This window comes from Euleptes europaea, chromosome 18, assembly GCF_029931775.1.
Source record: "Euleptes europaea isolate rEulEur1 chromosome 18, rEulEur1.hap1, whole genome shotgun sequence".
Classification (NCBI taxonomy): Eukaryota; Metazoa; Chordata; class Lepidosauria; order Squamata; family Sphaerodactylidae; genus Euleptes; species Euleptes europaea.
In genome coordinates this window covers 36,422,673-36,440,417 of record NC_079329.1, presented here as the reverse complement: position 1 = coordinate 36,440,417, position 17,745 = coordinate 36,422,673, and the positions used below count along the sequence as shown (strand labels likewise).

At 42.8% G+C, this 17,745-nt stretch overlaps 1 protein-coding gene across 1 annotated transcript; it reads right to left on the bottom strand.

The window, feature by feature from the left end:
- Window positions 1–618: 618 nt before the first annotated feature.
- LOC130490895 (vomeronasal type-2 receptor 26-like) lies at window positions 619–17,085 on the bottom strand. The gene is made up of 6 exons (XM_056864697.1): window positions 17,028–17,085; window positions 10,040–10,175; window positions 7,431–7,722; window positions 6,456–6,788; window positions 3,549–3,675; window positions 619–1,526 (listed from the first exon to the last, which is right to left on the bottom strand). The coding sequence occupies exons 1-6, from the start codon at window positions 17,083–17,085 to the stop codon at window positions 619–621; spliced, it is 1,854 nt and encodes a 617-aa protein (XP_056720675.1).
- Window positions 17,086–17,745: the final 660 nt, after the last annotated feature.

Below are 17,745 nucleotides of genomic sequence, written 5' to 3'. Positions count from 1 at the left end.
TTTAAAAAGTTGGAGCACTAGTAACAGAAATGTGCAAATCAAAACATTTCACAGCAACAGCACATGAATTAAACAGCTCATACCCTACCAGAAAATATTTTTGTTAGTCTTTAAGGTGCTACTGGACTCTTGCCCTTTTTTACTATTGCAGACAGACTTAACACGGCTACCCACTGTGAATGAATTAAACAGTCACTAAAGCGATTCCCAAAGGAGGGAAGGTGGCATGGTGTGGCCCAATCTTGTCAGATCTCAGAAGCTAAGTGGGGTCAGTACTTGGAAGGGAGACCACCAAGGAAGACTCTGCAGAGGAAGGCTATTGGCAAACCACCTCTGCTTCTCACTTGCCTTGAAAGCCCCTTGCTGGGGTCACCATAAGTCAGCTGCAACTTGGTGACACTTCATACACACACACAAACTAACAACATTCCCAGTCAGTTATCTCCTTTCCCCCTTAACTGTGAGATAATTCTTTCCATAGCATTTCAGTATCTGCAAGTAGGCTATGGCAAAGGTGAGATGTATCTATTGGTGATTACCATTCCCATCAGAAGCTTTTGAGAAGTTTCCTGTATGTGTAGTTGTGAATCCCATACATTAACTTTTCCAGTAGGAAACTTATTTTATTTTATTTCTTCTTATTAACTGCTCTCTTTTATTTAAGTTAGGCCTCAGAATAATAATATAGCATTTCGGAGTGAAAATACAACCTAATAAGCCACCACTAGAAGCTAAGATGGAGAAGATCTCCACAGCAACCATGGATTTCCCCTTGGTGCTTAAGTAGGTTGGAACAAAGGATATCCAAACACTACAGAAGACTAGCATGCTGAAGGTGATGAATTTGGCTTCATTGAAACTGTCAGGTAACTTCCTGGCTAGGAAAGCTACCATGAAGCTGACAATGGCCAGGAAACCCATATAGCCCAAAACAGAGTAAAACATGATAGCTGAGCCCTCATTACATTCCAGTATGATTTTTCCATCCAGTGAATGCATGTTCTTATCTGGGAATGGAGGGGAAGTCATTAGCCAAAGAGTACAAATACCTGCTTGCAAAAGAGAGCAGGAAAGTACAATAGAGTTTGGCATTTTTTTGCCCATCCATTTCTTCATCCCAGATCCTGGTTTGGTAGACATGAATGCCACAACCACAGTGATGGTTTTGGCCAACACACTGGAAAGAGCCATAGAGAAGACAATGCCAAACATAGTTTGTCGCAGGAGGCAGGTCACTGTCCAAGGTTGTCCAATGAAGAGCAAGGAGCAGAGGAAGCAAAGCAGGAGGGAGATGAGAAGAACATAAGTGAGGCTCAGATTGTTGGCTTTGACTATGGGAGTGTCCTGGTGCTTCACAAAGATTTCCAGCACTAACACTGTGATTAGTGAGAAAGAAATAGCCAGTGTAGCTAAGATGATTCCTAAAGGTTCTTTGTAAGAGAGGAAGCTTATATACTTTGGAATGCATATTGTTTGGTGTGTGTTAGAATGATGGTCTTCTGGACATTTGACACAGACATCCATATCTGAAAAAATGGAAGGACTATTTAAATATCTTAGAGGACTTTGTTCAACAACTGGGAGGAGCAATCATGGTTTGTAAGTGAACATGTGTTCTTGCTGATCAAATGAAATTAAGATTTCTAACGAGCCAAAGTCTTTTGGCAAGGCATTCTTTCTAGCTTAGCACCCAATTCTAATATGGGAACAACTCCAATTATATAATTTCGTAGGGTTTTATAATGATTACTGGGAAATGTGGAAGAGAAGGTAATTTCTTATAGATATGAAGCTATACAACAACATTACATAATTGAATGAGTAGTGTGGAAGGACATTCATATGTATAACAAAACCCCAAAATTAGGCTGTTATATCTCCCCCCACCTCTGGGAATGTCATTTCCGTGCACTTTTCTCATCCAAATCAGACTGTCATACTTTTCCGTAGACTCAGTTACAAAGCCTTCCAGAATGGCTTCCGGTAATGTCTAAAGAAGTCAGAAAACTAATAAACCAATTAAGATCTGGTAAGGCCCCCGGTAGCAACATGATAACCTCAGAGACGATCAAGTCCAATATAGACTGGTGGGCCCAAATGCTTGCAGGCCTCTTTACCCACATTAACCAGACGGCCTTCACCCCTCCAGACTGGGGACTTGCAATTATTGTCCCAATATACAAAAAAGGAGAAAAACTGCGAATTATTGTCCAGTTGGCCTCTTCAGCATTGTTAGTAAACTGTACTCAAGACTCTTATAGTAGAAACTTATTGACTGGTTGATAGAGAAAACATATTGATGGATGAGCAAGCAGTCTTCAGAGCTGGACATTCTACAATATACCAGTGCCTAATACTTTACCACTTCACAGAAAAATATAGCTCCAAACCAAAGCAGCATTTGACAGCATCTCCAGGACCAGGTTATGGTCAAAACTCAAGAACTCCTCAATAGATCCAAGGCTTTACATTCTTGTTTGTTCATTGCATGAAATGAATTATCTAAAAGTAAGATATACCTCTCAAGGCACCTGGTTGGCCACTGTGTGAACAGACTACTGGGCTTGATGGACCTTGGTCTGATCTAGCGTGGCTTTTCTTATGTTCTTATGTAAGGTCAGCTCTCCAACAGGATCCCATTTGACAAAGGAGTCAAGCAGGGCTGTATTTTAGCCCCTCTTCAACTTCAACTTTTCAACTTCTTGGCACAACAATTAAGGAACCCAAGCTTCCATCCATCAAAGCTTGCTAACAAAACAATCCCTGCCTTATTTTATGTGGATGACCACAGTTATCTTGTCTCACTCACAAGTGGGCCTTAGGGGAGCCCTTCGTGCATTTGCTTTATATTGTAAAGAAGAACAACTTACAATAAACCATCAAAAAACAAAAATCCTTGTCTTCACCAAAAAACAATGACTCATAGGTGACAAATTGGACCATAACATTGAACAAACCAAAACTTTTAAATATCTGGGTCTGGTCTTCCAGTCATCTGGACTCTGAAGAGCCCCAAGGGCTGCATGTTGCAGAATCCACCAACAAATCATCTTCCGCAATACTAAAATTCCACTTTAGCAAAGGAGTTTCCTATATCCCTTAAAGTCTTCCAAGGAAAGGTCATATCTCAATTTGTATATGGTTCCCAGCTTTGTATCTATAAAGACAGGCACTCATTGGAAGCAATTCAATCCAAGTTCCTGTGAAAGATACTTGGAGTTCCACGTTGTGTTCCGAACGCCCTCCTCATAGAAACTAGCTTGATTCCCTTAGAGACCCATATGTGGATCTGCACATCCAACTATTGGCTAAAACTCATATCTGAACCCACAGGCCTAGCTCCTTTAATCCTTGTTGACAACCACTGCTCAGCCTGGCAAAGTGCAATCAAGAAGAAACTCCAGAAACATGACCTCTCCTCTCAATCCTTATTGCCCCTGGGATACCAAAAAACGAAAGAAATGATAAAACAACGACTTTGGGATCACACCTTTCAATATTGTCTTTGATGTGGCGTAGCTAACTTTTCTATATGCTGTTTCTCCTACCTTTCTGTTCAGAGATCATCTGTTCAGGACAAAAGACACAATCATAGCAGCAAAATTTCTCTCCCTCCTTCTTTTTTTTGCTAGAGCCTGGATGGCAGTGGTTGTTGCACACAGAAAGGGGCAATACCTGTCAGTAAACACAAAAGAAAAATAGTGCCTAGAAAATGAGTACTTAGAATGGTTGATGTACCAGTGCTCTTTGCCATGGAATGACAACACCAAAAAGTGTGATCCTTGTACACAGCAGATGGCAAGCATTTTGTAGTGCAATCCTAAGCAGAGTTACACCATTTTAAGTACACTGAAGTCAATGAGTTTGTCACTAACTCTTCTTAGGACTGCAGTGTTGTCTGGTGAGGACCAATTGCTGATAAACAGCATAAATGGGGACCATAAGAATTGTTGGCAATTCGCACATACAGGAGATGGAAAAACATTGACGAGAAAGATTTCATAAGGGTTAAATGGATACTTTTCATTTTCAGAAATCAACCGTTGCATTAACGCTCTGACACACCAGCAGATTTGGGTTGTGATTCTAAAGTGACTTGGCAAAACATTCTGCCTTGTTCAATAGAACTTACTCCCAGGAATTTTTCCTTAGAATTGCAGCCTTACAGATGGAATGCATGATGATGACTTCAAAATGGTAATGGTTGGCTTATGTGGATAAACTTCATTGTAAAGCAAAGAATGAAACTGTTGAGGAGATCAAATATTTTGCAATGGTCTCATCTTTGGTATCAGTGAAAATCTGAAAGCTGGAGCAGACTATTTTACTTTTCATTATTTTTATTCTGCTTCTCTTCAAAGACAAATTTCTTTTGTTTACATAACTCAATATATCCCTTCACAGTTCATCAACTAAAGGGCAGGCAGAACTTTGAAATGACTGAAACAGAGTTCATTCCAGTTATTTTACAGAAGGATGCTGTGTCTCACCTGATTAAAGCTTCTATGCCATACAATTTGATCATCATTAACAGTTAACTCTTGGCCTTGAGGTGCTTGAGGATCCAATTTTCCAACTTTGACTCTAACAAAAGAGCTATTTGAGAAGGTTACCCAGTTTATAACATCAAAACCTCCCAGTATTTCTCCATTTTCATTAAAACACACTGTATCTCTGGCAGTGTTGTTGAAATAATTGCTCTTCAGAAAGAGATGGAGCTAAGTTGTGTAAGAAAATGAAAAACAGAATAGTGTTAAAATATTTAAATTTCCCTTTAAAATATCTTGACATCTTGGTTCCATTAGTCTACATGATGCTCAAATGGGGGTGTCAATACTATAGGGAACCATTCTAAACAGATCTGGAAGAGGAAGAGTTGGTTTTGATATGTTAATTTTCTCTACCTTTTAAGGAGAATCAAACTGGCTTACAATCTCCTTCTCTTCCTCTCCCCAAAACAGACACCTTGTGAGGTAGGTGAGGCTGAGAGAGCTTGAAGAGAACTGTGGCTAGCCCAAGGTCCCCCAGCAGGTTTTATGTGTAGGAGTGGGGGAACCAACCCGATTCACCAGATTAGAATCATGTGGAGGAGTGGGGAATCAAACCCGGCTCTCCAGATTAGAGTCCTATGCTCTTAACCACTACACCACATTGGCTCATCTACTTAGAAGTAAGTCTCATTTTATTTAATGGGACTAACTCCCAGGAAAGTGTTCTTTGAATTGCAGTCATAGAAGATACAGAGTGGTCACCAAAGCATGAGTACCTTCCCTGTGACTTGTATAGAATTGGGGATCCACAGGTGTACACATTTAATTTTCAACAACATAGAGACATCTGGCAAGCAAAACTATATCATCACTATATCTAAGTGCTGGGTTTCCAGGTCATGCCTGGCAACCAGTGGGAGATTGTGCTAGCAAGGGAATAGGGGATGGGGGTGAGAATGGAGGTAGAAAAGGTGAGGGGGGATTAGAATCCCCCTCCCTCAAGTCTCACAGGTCCCTTAGTATTATTTCTAATTCTCGACAAGACCAGAGGTACATATTCTTAAATCCATTGACTGGGACCATGTAGAGAGAAAGGACATTTTTGTACAAACTCCACTCCCCAGGACTGCAAAAATACAAAAACAAGCCCCCCAAAGCAAAAGCATCTCCCCCCAAAACCCACTATGAGCAGGGAAAGGAGGATCCAGATGGTGGCGCCATTGGAGAGCCCACTGGTGATGCCAGCCCCTCCATTGCTACCTCTCCTGTGCAGGCAGGAAACCACCTCTCCCCTGTTGCCCTGTCCAACACCAAATGGGCAGTGCTGCAGTCATGCAGGGGAAGAGGATTAGGAGCCACTGCTCCTCACCCCCATCCACTTTCAACATCACCAGTATGGGCCCTGCCACCACCATGTATCCTCTGCAGGCAGGTGGGCAAAGAAGTAGTTTGACCAGTGGGCAATTGGGGGGAAAGGTGGGATCCCCCCTTTAAGTTTAACAGCCCCGCTTGTATGTTGTAAAACTGCATGCCCTTGAGTAACGTCATTGGGGCCAGTTCAATATCAGAAGTGATAGTCCAATTTTAAAGAAGAGTTGAAGAAGAGTTGGTTTTTGAAGAAGAGTTGGTTTTTATATCCCGCTTTACCTTTAAGGAGTCTCAAAGTGGCTTACGATCACTTCCCTTCCCCCTTCCCAACAACAGGTACCTTGTGAGGGAGGTGGGGCTGAGAGAGCTCTGAGAGAACTGTGACTGGTGAAGGTCACCCAGCAGGCTTCATGTGGAGGAGTGGGGATCAGACCCGGTTGTCGAGATTAGAGTCTGCCGCTCTTAACCACTACACCACGCTGGCTCTTGAAGAGTTAACATAATCACTCAAAGGCATGGTAACCACCAAACAAGGCATTCCACTGTGGTCATGGATTAGCCTTCTTAAAAGAGAGATTTTCACAGAAAGGTAAATACCTGCCATGGCTCTACATTCTGGAAACCAAGCCTTTCTCCTTCCATCCAACGTTTTTGTTTAGACCTGGATGTATACATGGCCTGCAAAGCGTATGCCACAGCATAGGCGGCATTGTAGACATTGTAGCTGCGGCCAGTCATGCTCCTTTCAAACAAAGTGGCAGGGATGCTATCCAGCTTCTCCTCCCCAGTGCACATCCGGTCATTCTCCTCATGCAGATCAGGTCGTTTCAAAGTACAGCTGAACGCTTGCTCCCAGAATTCCTGGATAAAGCCATCCCCTTTGGACCAGGAAGGTCTTATCATCTGAAGGAATTCTTCGAATCCTGGTGGCTGATTGGAATGAATTGCAAAGGATATGGCCCCATGGAAAACCTTTATGTTCCAACTCTTCTGAACAGACCATGTGTTAAACTCCCATTGCGATGTAACCATCCAAACTTTACCCAGAAGTGGCAATCCAGACTTTTCTACAGCAGTCAGCAACATGCTCAGAATCTGCAGTGAAGGTGGCTCTCCGTATATTAAATATACATTGGCTTTGCTTTCTAAGAACACATGATATTGTTCCACAAACATTAAAACCACTCTTATGAAGTCATCCATAAAAGTTATTTGTGTTATTCTCACTGTGAAGGAAGAGCAGACCTTATTCTGTGTAAGTAAAGGAACCACTGTCTGCAAAAACCTGTCTCCATTGGCATCATCCATTGCCATGAGCCCAATCCATGTCCATCTGAAATGATGAAGTAAGCGCACAACACCTGTGTACATATAAACTTCATTTGGGACCATCTGATACAAGTAAGGGAATAGCATTTTACCACCCAGCACTGGAGAGAGTGATCCAGAAGTGAACTGGAAGAAAAGGTACAGGCATTTTTTCAAATGAAACTCAAGGGATTTCTAAACTTTGACATATCCTGTTGGGGCAACTCTACATCCAGGGATTTTAGGTTTGTTTGATTTGCTGACCTGTGGAATCTTGTAGATGCCTAAAATGGTGGCTATATTGGCAGAGGTTTCTGAGGCAAGAGCTCCAATGACAGATATGAGATGTTTCTGGCTATCACACTTGAAGTTGGGCACAAATCTCTGCTGTGTAGAAAGCAGGCCTAGGGTAGCCTTATAAGTCATCCTTGCAATGTAGTAGCTGTTGAGGATGTGGAAACCCAGTGTAATGTTTGGCAAGATTACGGGATTCTCATTGATCTCTTTTACAGCAAATGCCAAGGCCAAAATGTTCTGATATTCTTTTGGTACTGAACTGCAAGAAGAGTAACAGGTTATTCAATTGATTTGCAATCATAAGAGCATGCCATGCTGAGTGTGCTTATTCCATTATCACCCCGTGAGTTTCCTTTGAAGGGTGTTTTGGGTAGGTAACTGTGCTGGTCTGCAATAGAAGAGCAAGATTAAACTCCAGTTAGCACTTAAAAGATCAAAAAGACTTCCAGGGTAAGAGTCAAGAGTACCCTTTTCAAGCGTCTGACAAAGGGAGCTTTAACTGCTGAAAGCATAAACCGTGGAAATCTTGTTGGTCCTTGAGGCGCTATTGGACTCGAATCTTGCTCTTTGCAGAGTGGGGATTAAAACCGAGTCTTCTCAATCCTAGTCTAAGTGCTAACTAATGCACAACATGGCACAACCTTTGTCGTTTGTTTCTAAGGAAGAAGTGAGTGTTTGCTCAAAGAAAGCTGTGGAAGTCCATCAACTTGCAAATCAAGCTGTTCTGCCAGGCTTCTGTTCTGAATTAAACACTTCATTCTATAACAACCTACCTCTCCAATGAATGCTTTTCTCATATGGGCTTGAGATTCTCAGTGACTACCCCACAAAAAGGGACACAATATATTTCTCATGTTTTTAATACGTCAAGAAGGCATGAAATGTAGTATTACTTGAATCTTGCCACTAATCCACACTCCATATGCCGATTACTGAGAATCTCAGAACCAAGTGATTAAAATGAAAGAAACAGACAATAAAAATGAAGACAGTGTAAACTAACCGTTTCATCAAAAATGCAATGGAGGAAACTTACCAGATCCACTGAAAGAATATAATTCAGATGGGAAATAAACATTGGAGGTTTTACACATAGTATCCAAACACATTTATCCTTTCATAGATATGGCCATAAAAGTAAGGGAGTGGTTGTTCTTCTTGGTGGATGCTTTCGCAGGCCAGAATCAGAGCTAGCCTAGAATCAGCACTAGCCCAGTCTCTCAGCTACAAAAGGAGACATGCTGAATGGGGGCCCATAAACCCAGAACAGAACAACCTCATATGGGGTAAAGGACAAAGCATTAACAGAAAAAATGTCACCTTAATAAGATAGAAATAATGCAATTAATATCAATACATAAAAGTCTGAGCCTACTTGCAAGAAGTGTTTGAGGGGCTGTGGCTCAGTGGAAGAACCTCTGCTTGGCATGCAGAAGGTCCCAGGCTCAATTCCCTGCATCTCCAGTTAAAAAGGACATGTCAGTAGGTGATGTGAAAGAACTTAGCCTGAGACCCTGGAGAGCTGCTGCCAGTGAGTAGACAATACTGACCTTAATGGACCTATGGTCTGATTCACTATAAGGGAGTTTCATGTGTGTTCAATGGCAAGAATGTCCAGCTAAAAACAAACGTGTAGATATTGTTCAGAGATGGATGTGTTGGTTGGAGTCCGGCAGATAGCCATAAGAAACATGAAGTCCCTATTGATATTATTCTTTTGATATTATTTGTAATGCTAAAAAGTAGAAAGAATTTACACAGCTTTGGTATATTTTAAGAAAATATTTGTATATCGATAACTTTGTATGAAGTTCTAACTAGTTAGCCAAGAATGTAAGCCCTATCATCTAGCTATTGTTAGGAGATGGTTTTGAAAGCCTATAAATATAGAAAACAGAAGTGATCCAGTGTGTCACCTTTGAAGGTACGTCTTGCCTGTAAGCTGCTTACTTTTGGTAAGAAATAATTAATAGGCTCAAATAATTGCTCTCCTTTAATGATGTATGAAAAAAATCTGGCTGGTATTATCACATTTTAAGTGAGTCTATCTTAAAAATGTTAATTATGTTTTAACTGAAAAAAATTAAAATAGAGGCAAGATTTTCTAGTAATATGTACTATACCCAAAATGAACCAAAATGTTGTTGAGGCTTACCTCACGCCAGAAGTTTAACGATATGATACAGAAAAACTAAAGACTAAATTGAGGCTATCGTATTTTGGTCACATTATGAGAAGACAAGAGTCACTGGAAAAGACAGTCATGCCAGGAAAAGTTGAGAGCAGCAGGAAAAGATATGGATTGACCCAACAAGAGATGGATTGACTCAATAAAGGAAGCCACAGCCCTCAATTTACAAGACCTGAGCAAAGCTGTCAAAGATAGGACATTTTGGAGGACTTTGATTCATAGGGTCACCATGAGTCGGAAGCGACTTGACGGTACTTAACATACACATAGAAAAGCTACCTAGGCACCAAGACCTTCTTAAGTGCATGCATCAAGAATGACCAGAGTCAACCAGCACAATATGCAAATGATCAAAAATCTTTTAAAAAGGGGGTGGCATGCTTACACAGGTTGATCATTCAGCATCCGCGTGGGCTGTTCCCCGAAAGAAGGAGTGCTGTCGAAGAAGAAGATGTGAGATGGGATCCTGCCAATGACAAGGTCTCCTGGCTGATAAAATTCATGAATAATAGGAAAAGGATCTTCAGGGAAGGGGCAGTTCATAGAATGTGTTTTACAGGCTGCCTGGCATAGCAGTACCAGCAGCAATATCACAACCCGCATGAATCTGATGACAAAAGCTCCCCTTCCAGAAGTAAATCTCCATACTTCCATCTTCTGTATTCTCTGGCTAGCCTCTGTTCTATCACAGCCTTGCTTGAAAGGCAGATGATTGAGATGACTGAGAGCCAGTCTGGTGTAGTGGTTAAGAGTGGCGAACTCTAATCTGGAAAACCGGGTTTGATTCCCCACTCCACATGAAACCTGCTGAGTGACCTTGGCCTAGTTATGGTTCTCTCAGAACTCTCTCAGCCCCACCAACCTCACAAGGTGTCTGCTGTGGGGGGAAGGGAAGGTGAGTATAAGCTGGTCTGAGACTCTGTAAAGGTAGAGAAAAGCATATAAAAACCAACTCTTTTTCTTCTAAAGGAGAAGATCTTTGCACGAATGTGGCTATGTTATGGTAAATAATGATGGTCGCTTTTGTTCTTCTCTTTCAACATTTCTTAACAATGTTTCCTCTGTTTTTATGTTGCATAATGTCACTCTAGGAAGCAATGGAAGGATAATCAGGAGAAGGAAGGTTGGGTAAAATTACATTATTGTTGAGTATGTGTGCTTAAAATGGTGAAAGAATCATCTTCAGGGAAGATATCATATGAAAGTCTTACATAGCGTTGCCTTTTTCTAATCCCACTTCTGTAAAAACGTGATGCTTTTACAGCACCTTTTGGATGCAGATAATCCAGGTCTTGCTAGTAACCAGTGAAAACCCACCTGGTCATCAGGAGAAAAACAGTAATTGTGGCAATGATACGGGAGACAACAATCTCCCCAGTGGGTTGGCTTGTACAATGGCAGATGATGAAATAGTTTTAAAAAATAGCGGCTTCTCTTCTTTTGATTTCACCATTCCTAAAAATGGTCATCTTTGGTCATCTTTGGTCTCAAGTTAGCTTCTACAAATGGTGACGGTTTTGACTATATTCACTAGATCAGTAACAAGTTACAGGTTTAGTGTGTTCATTGGAAAAACAACTCTTGAGAGGGCTAGACTAGCCAAGGACTGACACATCCCTTCCTGCCCTCCCTCTCATGATCTGCCTAAATGGTTTAAAAGAGATAAAAGGAAACAATAAGGACATATATGTGGAGGGGCCATGGCTCACTGGTAAAGCATTTGCTTGGCATGTGAAAGGTACCAGGTCCCATCTCTGGCATCTCCAGTTAAAAGGGTCAAATAATGGGTGATGTGAGTTTCATGTGTGTAGCCATGTTGGTCTGTAGTAGAAGAGCAAGATCTTAGTACAGTAGCACATTAAAGACCAACAAGGTATCTAGGGTATAAGCTTCCACGTGTCAAAGCTCCCTTCATCAGATACATGCCAGAAGTTGTTTTGCCTCAGAGGGCATATTGTTCACCCTCCCTGTCTGTGCTGCCTGTACTTTCTTGGTTTCTAGTGAGTTAGCTACCATAGATCATCAGCACTACCTTCCAATTCCTGCTTCACATGTAGTAGCAGAACCACTGAAATGTCATGTCACCAACTCTCAAGGTCAAGGGAGTAAAAAGCCAATGAGAAGTCCAAGGGGGTTCACACTCCCACATCTATCAAATCATTCGTCCCTGGGTTCCTGGAAAGTTGACAGTGTCACAGCATGTCACAAATGTATTGAAGAACCAAAGCACTGCTTACTGAACTTCTCACCTTGTGTTGCACCCAGGGGGGTGGGGGAGAAATTAGGCTCTTTCAGGTGTTTAGGTCAAGCAGTGCTGTGATACTTCATGAATTGCCTGGTTGCCTTATAGAGGCCAATGATAGTCAACAAGGAGGAGGTAAAGTTAAGAGCAACAGTTCTTTATTTAGCTAAACACAGACCTGGGGTGAAATAACCACAGATAAGATGCAAGGTTACTCACCACCAAAGGAAAATCAGTATCATTTATGCATTCGGATGGGGCAGGCCCATAGCTGCTGACAAGCAGATTGATACACAAGAGCACCAATACACATTAGGTGTCTACTCCATGATAATTAGCATAGCCTATAGATATTGCCCGAAGGCGTCACTGAGTGAGTGCTTGATCTTGTGATCTTAGTAACCAGAAACCACATTCCTGAGGATTGAGGTAATTCAGAGTTTTCTACTGGTACGAGGCAGTACCAGGCAAACAAGTATAAGCTGGTGGCAACCCACAGTCGTGGATGCCAACTTTCCCAAAGCTTCCATGTGTGTGCATATGAATACATAGTATTTTATATCAGCCCTTATATCTGGGCATTACCGTATATACTCGCGTATAAGCCGAGTTTTTCAGCCCAAAAAAAGGGCTGAAAAAGCCGGCCTCGGCTTATACGCGGGTCAGTACGGTAGGGTAGGGTAGGGGGAGGAGGGAGGGAGGAGGGAGGGGGCAACTTACCGCTGCCGCCATTGCCGCCGCCACCGCTGCCGGGCCCATGCGGCTTCCCCCGGCCAGGAGCGCCCTGTGAGGGCCTCCTGCGGCCACTGGAAGGCCGCGCGGCCGCTTCTGGCGGGCGCGTACGGCTCCCCCTGCCCTGGAAGGGCTGAGGGAAGCCTCCTGCGGGGGGCCCGCCGCCACCACCGCCATCGCCAGGCCTGAAGGTAAGCCTGCGGGGGCGGGAGGGGTTATAAGCCGACCCTCGGCTTATACGCGGGTGCCTAATTTTTCCCCATTTTTGGGGAGAAATTAGGCACCTCGGCTTATACGCGGGTCGGTTTATACATGGCTATATACGGTACATTCATTGATGGAATTAGACATGCTGAACACTTCTCTGGAATACATTGGCCTGAAACATGCCATTGCAATCAAGAACACCTTACCCAAGAATGACACCTTGAATTACAAGTCATTTGAGCTGCTTGCCTACAAACCATACAAACATGGGGATCAGTTCACCTTAACAGTGGCCACCAGACAAGGTGAATTTGAATGTTGAATGTGTTTGCAAAAATATTAAGGGCATCCCTAATTTTTGTACACTTTATTTCTGTACCAGCCAAGCACCAGTCTCTACCTTCTTAGAATGTGTAATTCTGCCTAGGATTGCATTGCAAATTGTGTAAGTGCAACTGTATATAAAATTGCCTTCTTAGACTGCCATGCTTTACTTGTATATTTTTCTTCTGGACATATGGTGTTGATATTTGGAGTCCAGAACCCCATCAAAACTTTGCCTGAGTGTAGGGCTGGCCAGCCTGGCAACCAGCAGGAGACCTGGGGTGGGGGGCTCAGATATGAGAAACAACCATCAGTGATGACATGATGCCACTTCCAGGAAAACTTCAGAATTGTTGCCATGCCTTTCTAGGAATTGCGGGACACTATGTGGTTAAGCCATAGAGCTTTACTAAGATTCCGAGAGCACACTGACCTTGTTTCTGGGAAAATCATAAAGTTTCCAAAGATTCCTAGGGATTTGTGATGTCACTTCCAGGTTTTCTCAAGAAGTGATGTCACGCTGGAGGCCCAGAGTCAACCCTATCTGAGTGAAACCAGATCTCTGAGAAAACAATAGTTAACTTATCTGCTAGCATGGCCAGATTTGCTTGGCTAGCAATGAAAAAGCAGAGATTGCTTAAGACTATACAATAGCCGAGGAAATAGAGGATGTGTATTGTGTGTACTGTATATAACCATATACTTAATGTATGTTTATTTTGATAGATTTATCCTAGCAATCTTTTGCTATTATTAAGCATTCCAATTTTAATAATATACAGCATTCATTCTACCTGATATTAATTAGCCATGTACCACTGCAACTTTTCCCATTTTTAAGCATTTAAATTTTAATTGTATTTGGACTTGTTTGACCCTATATTATTCAGTTATGTAAATTTGCTTTGTTTGATAATCTATGACTGTAAATAAAATGATGATGAGTGAAACCTACTGGCCTCAGTTTGAAGGTCTTGATTAAACTTTTTTGACTGCATTACATCTCAGCTCACAGTTTTGTCTTGATAATTATTGATTGGCAATGGCCATAATTTGCGCTTAGCTCAACACAACCCTTGCCACTTAGTCCCAACTTCATGAGGCGGCATGTCCCTAAAGTCACAATCAAACCAGACCCATTGAAGAGCAGCTGTCACAATTCCAGGAGGAGAATCTTGGAGTTGGTATGAGGGGTGTTAAATAACTTTTCAATGAGCTCTGTGCAGAAGGTAGTTATTAGCTAGATGATGCTAGAAGCTGAGATACCAGCATCCCGGGATGCTTCTCACACAGGCACCTGAATATCATCATTAACCAAACATCACAGTAGTGGAAAAAAGACAGAACCTGCTGAATGATTTTTTCTATGTCCCCATTTTTACACATTGTGTGTGTGTGTGTGGGGAGAGCCACAATATTTTCATACATAAACATCAGTATTTGACTCTGTCTTTCACTCATTGTTATAAAGTCTGATTTAAACATGAAAAAAATAGATGTCAGAGCTGGTCGAAGGGAGACTAGGTTTACACTAGAGGTGAACAATGCAGAAAAAAAGGTTTAACACTTGCCCGTATTTCAAAGTGCATTATTTTCATTCTCCAATTTATATTCAGATAAAACTGCAAGCAAAAACCCTTCAGAGTGAAGGCTTGAATGCCTTGATGTTGCCTGGTTGTGTTGAGAAGATTTGATCTGGGGGAGTCAAAGAAATAATGTGTGGATGTGCAGTGGCCCATGAGTCACTCCATGAGAACCCCTCCCCAACATCAGTTCCCCCCCTTTCATCTCTGGCTATGCGCTGCATTCAGGACACTTGATGAGGGTCACCATTGGAAAGGAGAGTTTCATTTGGACACTTGTTCCCGTTCATGTCCCCTCAGATTGGCATCCACACAGCCTAGCCAGAGCCACCAGGACAAGGGAGGGGGGAGAGAAGCTGAGATCCGTGGCACTAACGCAACTCACTGCTGCAGCAAATGCTTAGGCAAACCTGTGACAGATAACCCAGCTGACCAAAGGGAATGGCCATGGGGACCACTGGAGGCAAAGAAAAAAACTTTCCGAGATTCTAGGGTGGTGCAAAAAAATAATAATGGTAAATTTAGGGTTTGGGTTTATTGGGCCTGATTTTTTTCGATAAACCCAGGAAAAGCTGAATGCCCATACAGGTAAAGGGGTATTTGGCTTTATTTCTGGGTTTTCTGAAAAAAATGGGCCCATTTTAGTCTATGGGGATATTTTCAAAGTTCCTGTGGGGGCATTTTTGGAGGTAGAGTCACCAAATTTGCAGCATAGCTGCGAGGAACTCTCATTATACAGACACCAAAGTTTGGTGAAGTTGGGACAGGGGGTCCAATTGTATGGGCCAGCAAATGGGTCACCCCCTTCCTCCAGGCATTTGTGAGCCAAGCTGTCAATCGTTTTTCAGGTTCAGAAGGTCAGCATTGCTAAGGACTGGTGGAAAGAGCTGATTGGCAGGCTGGTGCCTCAAAGTCTGGGGGCTCTGTTCATATCTGGGGTGAATGGCAAATTGGCTTCCAGACTGAGGAAAATGGCTTACATGCAAAAGAAATAAGGCACGGGAAACATTTCTTTTGGTGGCAAATGACTTCCTGTGAACTGTCTTTTATTATAGTAATCACAAATCTGCTTTCAAGAGACGGTCATGGTGTGGGGAAATGAAGCCACTATTTGGGGTGACCTTCGGTTTGAGAGCAGGTTTTCATGGGGGGGGGGGTGATATAAGAGCCAGCCGAAGTCATGACCAAGGCAGCTCTTGTGAAGCAACTGTTGAAGCGGGCGTTTTTTAGTTGGAGGGTATATCCCTCCGGATGGGTGAGCCCCGTCTTTTAAACGACTCTTCTGTTATAAAGACTAGTCTTCTGTTGGGTGATGTACCTGGAAGAATGGTCAGACCAAGTTGCTTTTGATCACACAACCCCTACTTCAAAAGGTTGGGGCCCTAACAAAATCAGTCAAAGACAGAAAAATGGGAGGAAGCATAGAGCCATGCATCTGAGCAAATAGCCGAGACCCGGAAAACTGAATAGATATTTGGCTTTTTGGGAGTCACCTATTTGGGTAGTTTTGGTATTCAGCTGAAACAAAACCCCAATATTACTGAAACGGCTAATTTCGGGTTTATTTTTGGTTTGAGTTTATCAATATGCAGAGCCCCACAAGGCTGCTTTCAGAGTGTAGCGTTCTGCTTTTTACCATTGTATTGGTCCCCTGAAAAGGAGAAAGGGCTTCAGTGACTTCAGAGCTAGAAATTCCCACATCCTGTGAGTAGCATATATAATGCTTTAATAGGACATGGATTTGTTTCTGCTGGCTAAGGACATCTGCAGAACCAGAATATTTTTTTGAGCCTCCAGCCAACTAGGGATGTAGAACAAACTGCACATCTGTACTGATGGCTGTTCCCTCCACGTTGCATCCCCCTTGAACCCACCTCATGGATGGTGGGTGCTCCTAGCTCTGACGGCCTTGGGATAAACTGCCTGGATCAAGCCAGGCCATGTGTTTGGAATGTTTTTATCTTTAGGATTGCATTTTAGGTGGCCAGTCGGTGGCCAGTCGGAAGCCTGAAGTGCACAATGGCTGTGGCACTTATCCCTTTTGCAAAGACCCCCTACAAAGGCTGAACTACAAGGCCCCCCTACAAAAGCTTTCTCAGACCCTTCATTAGCATAACCAAATGGAGCTGAGGTTGCTGGGAGCCACTTGGCCCTCCAGGCCTCCATACTGCAAGACCTTCCCAAAATTGACCAGCTTTCTTCACATTACCAAAGGACAACCTTTCAAAGTAAAAGGCAGCTGAGAGCAGTTTTATGCTGTTCCACCCGCAGCACCCCCCACTCACGGTACAGGAACTCGATGGTCCCAACCAGCTCAGAGGACCCAAAAGTGCCCCCAACCATTTGGACATGTCTGCCCTACTTGATCTGAGCTCTCTGCACTACAGCCTCAGCCCCTATAACACAGCTATGTGTCCACTGAATTGCACCCTACACCCTGCAGGGCCTCCAGACACTATTAGGGTCATTTATGCATAGTCGCTTTAACCTCTTTTATTCCGTTTCAGCCAGGATCAAATTTTTCAGTGTGCACGCTATCTCATTCCTTGGAAGCTCAATGCTGTTTCGACGCAAAATGAACCCGGCTTTTCCCATTCCTCTTCTGGCCCGAATTAAACTGTTCATCCTGGCTCATTCCGGAGTCACACAGCGTGCATCCTCCATTAGGGGGAAACACTGAAGATTGGCTTCTCTCACAGCCAATCACGAAGCAATGTATAAAGAGGTGGGGATTCAAGTGCTTCCTGCTACCTTGGAGCTCTTTCTGAGCAAAAGAAAGGCTTTTTTAAAAATGAGGCTTGGATTCCCCCCCTTCTTTCAGGTAGCTCCATTTTTTGTTTTTTTGTCCTTAAAATGCTTTTTTTATGTGGCAGTTGGGTTTGGGGGGAAGGAAATCTCTCACGGTAAGCCAATGACAGAGCAGCATTTAAAGGCGTGGGACTTGATTTAAGCTTGATAGACTGTTTTTCTGTATTCATGGTTCAATTAGCACACAGTTTCTGA